The 9,484-nt window shown below is 41.1% G+C and overlaps 1 protein-coding gene across 1 annotated transcript; it reads left to right on the top strand.

Annotated features, from left to right (window-relative positions):
* The first annotated feature begins 3,427 nt into the window (after positions 1-3,427).
* adra2a (adrenoceptor alpha 2A) lies at positions 3,428-8,017 on the top strand. Its single transcript, XM_086296393.1, has 2 exons — positions 3,428-3,801; positions 3,965-8,017. The coding sequence occupies exon 2, from the start codon at positions 4,174-4,176 to the stop codon at positions 5,458-5,460; it is 1,287 nt and encodes a 428-aa protein (XP_086152519.1). The 5' UTR covers positions 3,428-3,801; positions 3,965-4,173; the 3' UTR covers positions 5,461-8,017.
* Positions 8,018-9,484: the final 1,467 nt, after the last annotated feature.

Raw genomic sequence — 9,484 nt, 5'->3', positions numbered from 1 at the left:
TATATCTATAATTCACTTTCAGACTGGCTATTTTCACCTTGCCTTTGAGGTTAATACGGTTTCATTTATGCTACATAATGTGTAACGAAAGATGGTAAAAGAGCAGCAGGTGCATTTTACACAATGTTTGTTTGTTTGTTTGTTTGTTTGTTTGTTTTTTAAGTAATCACAGTCTCTCTAACGGCCTGAAGCTGTATCGGTGTCATCAGTCCAGTGCAACACCGCCCCCTGCTGGGGAGATGAAATTGTTTTCTAACTTAAGCTCGAAACGGGGTTTTCTTCTTTTTTCTTGTCTTCATTTCATCTTTTTAAATAAATCTATAATAATACTCACATGATGTCACCATGGAGCTACCAACACCATCTGAAAATCAACCCGATCAACCGAGTTCATCGTCTCGTCTAGTTACGCTCAAGTATGTACTGTGGGAGAGTGCTGTCTCCCACATATCTGTCTTTAGCAAAGGAAATCATAAACTTGGGGGAAAAAACACTGAGCTCATTGACCTCCTCCACTTCCTCATCGTCTGTGTTGTCCATAAATATCTTTTTTCCCACGGAGCTGGTTCCCGAAGCTGGGAGGCTCTTGCTGGAGACGACAGGTGTCACTGTATCCTTGCGCTTTGTGCGCGCCCTCATGCATCAACCGGCGCCACGAGACAATGTTTACCCAAAAACAGTCAGCCAGTTCCCTGTACGGCTGCTATCATTTCACCAGCCAGGACAGATAAGAGTTGGATTGTCAGGCTTTTTTGTGGGTCCTGCCTGTGAGCAGCGATTCGCAGGTGGGCACTTTGAATATTCACTGACTTCCCGTTAAAAGCTTTCCGCACATTTATCGGATAGTTTGTGGTTTATGGCTTCAACAGAAGACACTCACAGAGCAACCAAAATTTCTAATAATCCATTAAGCTATTGGGTTACATGTTTCTGACTAAAATCATGTCAATTTTCTCTTCCACATCTTGTTGCTCCTGCTTTGGAGTGAACAGGGTCAAAGACACACTTCTGTTTCCGTGATCCAAATCATCAAATTAACGGTGAATAGAAAATAAAAGATCCCCGGAAAAAACATCAGAAAATTTGACACTACATGTAAGCACGTGACTGTAAAAATCAGTGTATTATTAGCTAAAATTACAAACTAAAATATGGTTGGTTCATAATTAGAGCTGTAGTTTTAGCCGCTCCACAGCATAGACACCAACAGGGTGTTAAACCCACTGAAGTCGCCATTAACTGTTGCAGCTTTAGTTTGTTTGTGAGAGACGAGCACAACTGAAGTCAAGATTATCACAACACTTTTTTCAGTGTGTCTGCTGACTCCTGCATTCTGAGCGCGCCCGGCACACACTGATGATAAGCAGCGTACTCTGTGTCCTCTCTTCGAGATTTCCCTCCTTCGAGTCACCCTGCTGGAGCGATTTTTTTTAGTGGAACACAAACAATGCATTCAGCACAGTTTCTGTGGTAAGAAAGACTTTCTGAGAAGAGTCTGGGAGTTTGGACCATAATGAATCCCCCAGTGGATGAAATCTAAAGAAATGCTAAAAGTGTCCAAACCAAACAAAAGCGCAGGCTTCTCCAGCTATAAATTGTATACATAAAAAGAGGGGATTAGCATTTGTGGGGTTTGCGAAGTCTTGTGAGATTTTTGATCTAATGTCAGAGGAATACTGCCCACACTGTATGTGTCAGATTTAGGAAAATAACTACTTTCTAGTTGACTTAAGTAATACTTAAAACTGACTCTTTATTACTCTCTTTTTAAATGTTCCCTTGCTGTCTTAGATTTATGAAAAACATTTTCCGGCTTCGGCGCACTGTTGGTTTATTTTAAAGTTCAGTAAAGATCCAGTCTTTATCCTTTTTTCATACTGATAAATATGTTTTTAGTGTTAAATTGTTGCAGCTGTTGTGTGATTACCTGGCACATCCTTAGTCTATGGACGCAATGCATCATATGACAGGTAAATATAGTCTAAGTAAACTGGACTGGGCAGAGTAATGCAAGCATCAGGTGAAGTTAAATATTTGAATTCAAACATCAGGTGAACTACTGAACAGAGTTCATGACATGTAAAGAGACAAAGGGTTTCTATTCATAGTTATAGTCAAATTTCTGCGTGTTTGGGTGTGACTCGGAGTGACTGTTAATTAGGAGGTTGAGAGATAAGGTTTGTCATGATGTCAGAATGCTGAAAAGGAATATTTGGGCAGGTTTATTTCAGGTCACTGGGTAACTTTTTATCACTTTGCAGGATTTGTCTTGCAAAGTGGATTGCACAGTGACTCCTAATAGGCTTGTATTGTGATACATGTCCCACTATACAACTTTTTCACAAGAAACAGCTTTCGATTCTCATTACATGGCAAGACAGTCACACAGGACACATTAGAAAATAAATAGAAAGGCAAAAATATGTTTGATATTTATTTAATTTGAACCATTTTAATTTAATTTTTAGCTTTATCCTCATTATCCACTTTTAATGCCCTATAAGTCAGCAGCCACCATGAGATTACACTGAAGAAGAAAACCACCTGCATGTTTGAAGAAAAATATTACTTGGCAGCAATCTGTTTATATCACGAGATACTGATAAGATCGTCTGTGCCAATAAAAAAAAAGTTCTGCTAATCACTGAATTTGCTTCAATAAGTGGCCACAGAGAAACACACACACAGAGAGGACTCCTTATAGAACAGGTTGTATTTTTTTTAGATTCTGTTGGGAATACAGAGCTAATACTCTACATCTGCCTGAGCCTCTGCTACCATTGGCCACTTTGTTATATGTATCCTTCAGGCAAACAGGTCTGTGAGTCAGTCGGAGGTCCGCTCTCGAAAAAGTTTGGGGACTCCCTTGTGTGTTCTACATGGAGTGTGAAAGGTGGCCAAATAAATTAGGTTTGGTGGGTAATAAAATGCTTCTCTGATATCCACATGGTGTGTCCATGGCAGCTGCTTAGCAACAGAGTCTAGCAGCTGCACTGCAAAAAATATCTGTCCCAACACGGCCTGTACTTTACGCTTTCAATAGTCTCTTTTTGAACTGCAAAATGTGGCTTCTTACTCAGTGACCTGAATTAAAACCTCCATAACTTTGCCACAAAAAAGCGTTCTTTCTCTTGCAGTAATTCTGCCTTTAGTATCTATTTACTCTGGCTGTTTTTTCGTTTTAAAAATCAGGATCACGAGGCGTCATGTCAAACACCTGGAGCAGTAATTCTTGAAGGGGAACAAATTAAATTAAACAAAAATGTAACAACATCGCATGATCCAGATATACCTGTTATTTCGTTCAGAAGTTGCACAAGTTTTCTTTTCATTTCTTTTCTTTTCCATCTCCGCCTCCCCGTTGCACTAAGCTTGCAGACCGTATTTTGTGTGCGATATGTTGCCAGGTAAACATGGCATGGCAAAACGCCAGTGTTGACACTCCGCGGAAGCACAGTGGCCCGGTGATGGGGACACTTTTTGCAGCGTGCGGAATATAAAGAGAGGGAGTGGCGCACTGGTTAACACTGAGGAGAGAAACTCCACACGCAGACAGAAGCACGGCAGCGCCCGGGATAACGTGATTAGCGCTCTATTAGGTCCGCTACTGAGCACAACTAGATGCAGCACAGAGATCATTGTGTGAGGAGAGAGAGAGGAGACGCAGAGGAAACGCTTCATCTGCCTCATGGAGCCTCTTTTCTTTCAAACGGTCTGCCTGAAGAAGTTACCCACTGACAGTTTTTTAATGCCTGTGCCTCTCATGCACTGGACACGTTGTGCCACTGCCCTTCATCTCAGGTAAGGCTGCTCCGCTCTTTTTTACGCTCTTTTCTCAGTGTTACTCCCTAATGTCTCAGACAGGTGAAATTAGTACATAAGTCATGTCATAGTTAAGCGAGAACAGAATTGTTAGCACTGAAGGATCTGATGTTTGTTTCTTTGTGTTGCCTCATATTTTCAGATGAACTGTCAGCCTTATAAATAATAAGGGCTAATTCTTGGAGGAGGCAGTGCACAATGAAAGAGAAAAAGCTGAGGAAAGCCCCAGAGGAGTGATTCATTTGCTTCCTTTCCTCATCCCTGCTGTGAGCTACAAGCTCTGTCCTTCCTGGTGGATGATATTTGTTAACCTCAGGTGAACTCAGATAGGCAGTGGGTCAACCTGCTCCAATGGAGTGTGCTATGGAGACCAACCAGACAGACATGAAAGTTTACACCCTCCAGATTGCCCTGCCACTCACAGTGCTGGTGGCGATCATGATCCTGTTGATAGTGTTTGGTAATGTCCTGGTGGTCATAGCTGTGTTTACAAGCCGGGCCCTGCGGGCTCCCCAGAACTTATTCTTGGTGTCTCTGGCATCAGCAGACATTTTAGTGGCTACCCTTGTGATGCCTTTCTCCTTGGCCAATGAGCTCATGGGATACTGGTACTTCGGTGGAGTGTGGTGTGAGATCTATCTTGCACTTGATGTTCTCTTCTGCACTGCCTCCATTGCCCACCTTTGTGCTATCAGCTTAGACCGCTACTGGTCCATCACCCAGGCCATCGAGTACAACCTGAAAAGGACACCGCGTCGCATCAAATGCATCATCTTCATTGTGTGGGTTATTGCAGCAGTTATATCCTTCCCACCTCTAATCACCATGAAGAAAGACAAAAATACTGAAAATGATTATAACAATAATAACAGTTTTACTAATGTTACTAAACCTTCGTGTAGGATCAATGATGAGAAATGGTATGTCATCTCCTCCTGCATCGGGTCTTTCTTCCTCCCTTGCATCATCATGGTTCTGGTCTATATTCGGATCTACCAGATTGCCAAAAAGAGGACACGAGCACCACCCGGAGACAGAAAGCGAAAGGATCTGCCAAAGGCTGCCACCGTCGCTGCTTCCAACCAGAAGCAGAACGGCATGGGGGATGATGAGGATCACGACAAGCTGAATGGCGAACAGGTCATCAAACTGAAGGAGGAAGTGAAACGAGGCGATGGTGCAGAGGATGAGAAAGGTGAGGCCAACGGGGTGGACATTGAGGACTCATCCTCCTCTGATCATCATATGCACAATCCATGCTCAATTAAAAAAAAATCGACCAAGGGGAAACCCAGACTGAGTCAAATCAAACCAGGGGAAGATGATGTCAGAAAGCGCGAGCCGAGCACCAAAGGCAGCCGCTGGAAAGGCCGTCAGAACCGAGAGAAACGCTTCACTTTCGTCCTGGCAGTGGTCATTGGAGCATTTGTGATCTGCTGGTTTCCCTTTTTCTTTACATACATGCTGAAGACACTGTGTCTGTCCTGCTGTGTCCCTGAAAAACTGTTCAAGTTTTTCTTCTGGTTCGGCTATTGCAACAGTGCACTGAACCCCATCATTTACACCATCTTCAACAACGACTTCCGGAGGTCATTCAAAAAGATTCTGTGCAGGAGGGACACTAGGAGATATGTATGATGGACTTGATCTTGTACATATATTCTTTTTTGCCATCCTGTACATAAATTGTAAAAGACATTGATCTTTGTGCATGGATCACCAGTTTGCTCTAGGTGTTACTGCTTGGAAAAGCTTTGCCAGGATGAGCTTCCTGTGCACTAGTGGGAAAAGTTTGCCTTTAGAACTTTCTGGCAGAAAATCTCGTTTTCTTTTATGCTTTTCTAGGTTTGAGCAACACAAATATTTGGTAAGATTTCAGAAAGATTGTTGTTTGGGTTAAGAAACATTCTATGAAATACAACAGAAAGAACTGAAGGCTAACTTCTCTCATGTCTTGCAGCATCTTTTCGAAACGTCTGCCACCCACAGCCTCAACATTGACCAAGTTCACACAAAAAAGAGGCTTAAAGTACCGAACACCACAGCGAGAACATGTTTTATTGTAACTGCTCTTTGTATTTTTATAAAAGAAACAAACACAGTGAAGTCCATGATATGTATTGTATTTTATGAACGTGTATTGTACAAAATGATCTGTCTGAATATTTGTCTCTATTTTTGTTGTTATGGATACAGTATTCTGCATTTTTTTATGATATGATGTTGATGACGATGACGGTTAAGATAATGATGATGATGATGGCGGTGTGGGAAAAAATGCAGACCCTTTTAAAGAGTAAATAAAGGCCATTTCCTGAAGCAGTCTCAAGGAGCCATATAAAACTTCAGACTGGTGATGACATGTTATAATTTACAGTATGTTACTGTGTGTTTACTTCACACAAACCACACTAGAGGCGTGTAATAAAATGGCACAAAGGCAGCACGAACAAAAGAAAACGTCTGAATTTGTTCTCAGAAAATGATCACAGGTTAAAGAGTTCCCAAAGGAGAAAATAAAGCGGTCCTACGTGCCACCCGTGCAAGGGTGTGAAAACCTTCTTGTACAGTGAATTGGATACTCCAACAGAAAAGTGCAAATACGCAGGTTTGTTGAATCTGACCTTTGCAAGAGATTAACAAAGAGCTTAGCTCTTAATGAGCCTGAACAGAACATGTGCAAATGTTCTTTTGCGCTTTGAATTAACAAAGATTGTGATAAGATGCTCGACTTTTTTCTTTTTGGGAAGATGTCAAATTAAATTACCCTTCTAATCTTTTTTTCCCATCCCAAGTCTGTCTTGTGGAGCTTTAGATTTCAGAGTTCGTTTTGGATGATAAGAAGTAACGGTTCATTTGCTGTCTTGTGCTACCACAGTATGCGTCATTAAATAAAGACACGCAGCCTGTCAAACCAGATCCTGATTGACTGGTTCATCTCTCTTTTGCTCTCTCTCTGTCTTTTCACTGTCTTCCCTCCATCAGACTTCGAAGAGCAGGTGAAAAAAAAACAATTGAGTAACTATAATCTGTGCATCGAAAACAGAGAGCATAGCTTTTCCCCGCAGAGGAGGAGTATGTAAATGGATTCCTTTTGACTGTCAGGAAGGCAGTTGAGCAGCACAGTCCTCAGAAAGCTAAATGGTCTTTTGGGAGTTTTTCTAACTGTGTATCCACCTTATCCAACACAGCCTGATGTACACTTATATTTAGCCGGGGGAGTGTTTCTCTGCACGTTTACAACATGTATAAGTGTGGTGAGTCTGTGAGAAAAAGGCAGTGCATGTGTGTGAGAATGTGCAAGTGTATTTGCAGCACATATAAACACAGGGGGTGAGCTCCCACTGGACAGACATGTTTGCAGTCGTGCTGATACTCCATGCTCATTTTGAATGTGAGGAGAAATTTTCTGGGAGATTTTGTTATGTTGTAGAAAAGAAAAGAAAACTTTACCAGAGAGATGGGTGTCAATAAAGGTTACAGAACTAATACATCAAAGTCAAGTCTTCTCAAATTCTGGTCACTTGTTTAGAAATGGACAGGAAAGCCAAGCTTTTGCTGTCAGTCTATTTGTAATAAATTCTCTTGCAGTGCTGTGTCCTAATTAATGCCAGTCACAAACTATGACCTAAATCAACATGTTTGTTGTTACTTTTTTACAATACCCAGAGCAGAGAGTTTTTCATTGATTCCCCAGAGCCTGATTTAAGTCCTTCTACTTCCTGTGAGGTTGCAGGTTGAGAACATAAGCTCTTCATATGTTTTTGCTGGAGAATTCTCATAACAGAAAGATACACATTGATATTTGTTGTGAAATATCCATTGTCAAGAAAGAGTAGCCAACTCATAAGATTAAACATCAAGTTAAAACTAAACTGAACTTATTTAGGAAGTTTAGATGTTTTGTATCCTTACAAAAGTATCACTACTTACTTTTTGAAGTATTTCATAATGAAATACTCATATTCACAGAACTTTACAGTACATTGACAGAGTTCCTGGTTAGATCTAAAAAATTTACCATCTCATTCCTCCTCTCGGCCCCAACTAGTCCCAGCAGATGGCCGCCCCTCCCTGTGCCTGGTTCTGGTTTCTTCCTGTCAAAAGTGAGTTTTTCCTTCCCACTATCTCCAAGTGCTTACTCATAGGGGGTTGTTTGATTGTTGGGGTTTTCTCTATATTGTATTGTTGAGTCTCTACCTTGCAGTATAAAGCACCTATTATTGTGATTTGGCCCTATATAAATAAAATTGAATTAAATTGAACTGAACCATGCTATTTTTTTTTTTGCTTCTTCTTATAATTACCATAATATTGATTTTTATAAATACTGCATACTGTTGCTGGTGTATATGGACAGTGTGCACACTGCTATAGTAACATATATACAGTATATATACACTGATGTGGTGTGACCAGCATGCTGGTATGAGCTAATATTAATAGATACACAATCCTGTGTAACTAAAGTCATTTTGCTTAACATAAACATTAATTAAATTTCTAAACTGGGAATTACTGACATTAATAAGTGGGAAGGTCAAAACAAAACCAACATATTGCCCTGTAAATTGATATGGCAACCCTTTTAGTTGCTTATTTATGCAAACGGCAGCTGTGTGACAGGAACATGATTCAACTGAAGCTGGGTTGCGGAACAGCTGATGAACATAATCCAATATTTACTGTCGTTTTTGCTCTGTTTTTGGATTCTAGCTAACTCCTGAGAGAAATATCACTAGTTACAGTATCCATCTGCTTTTTGGCGCTGAGCAGATTGCAGTGCTTTCGTATTGTCACTTTATAGATTAGTGCTATATCAATTATAGCTGATTTAAATGTATGTGTCGTCGTGATATCCTCTTCCTTTGAGACAGAGCTGAAATATTGCACAGCAGGTCACAGGGGTTTGTGAATGGATACTAACTAATATATATGTGTTGTGTGTTTACCTCGTCTCGTCCTCCTGTTCCTCTCTGTCTCTCCCGCTGCACCTTTCACATCAACAAGCAGTAGTGATATCATTAGGCGGATGTACTCGCTGACTGCCTATTGGAGGAAGCCAGCTGTCGAAGTCAGCAGACCCTCTACACACATACACACACACAGACATAGACACACACAAACATTTAGCCTCTGGGAATCAGGGCATGGATCATCAGGTTAGAGTGCACATCCGTCTCTAAAGGCAAAGCGTGGTTCAGTGCAGCTACCACTAAAAATGACAGGAACAAAATGTCAGTATGCTTCGAAAATCCTACAGGACAAATAATCAGTGATAGATGGAGGATGCATGTGGGGATAAAGTTGCATTTTACTTGGCTGCTTTGTTTTGAGATGAGTGCTTATAAGTGGCCGTGGGAGGATGGGTGTGTCTGTGTGTTGTGCACATATGCTGTAGGTGGCCGGGGTGAAAAGGTCATGATGACAGCGAATGTTGGCTGAGGCACCCACGTACTACAACCTGTACAGCTTTTTTTCAGAGTGACATCCGCCTATTTGAGGTGGCTTTAATATACATGATTATTCACAGTGTTACTGATGACTCACTGTGTTTTTTTCCTCCTCCTACTTTGATTTGCCTGCTTTCCTTTTTGCGATTTCACAGGAGGCCTGTACTTGTCATCTTAACTACGATTTACACCACGAACAAACGACTAGA

Source organism: Aulonocara sp. 'chitande type north' Nkhata Bay, linkage group LG6, assembly GCF_057382095.1.
Source record: "Aulonocara sp. 'chitande type north' Nkhata Bay isolate Kocher_YH1m ecotype deep benthic linkage group LG6, A_spYH_male_GT1.1, whole genome shotgun sequence".
Taxonomy (NCBI): Eukaryota; Metazoa; Chordata; class Actinopteri; order Cichliformes; family Cichlidae; genus Aulonocara; species Aulonocara sp. 'chitande type north' Nkhata Bay.
The sequence above is the reverse complement of the archived record's forward strand: the minus strand, read 5'-3'. Positions and strand labels throughout refer to the sequence as shown.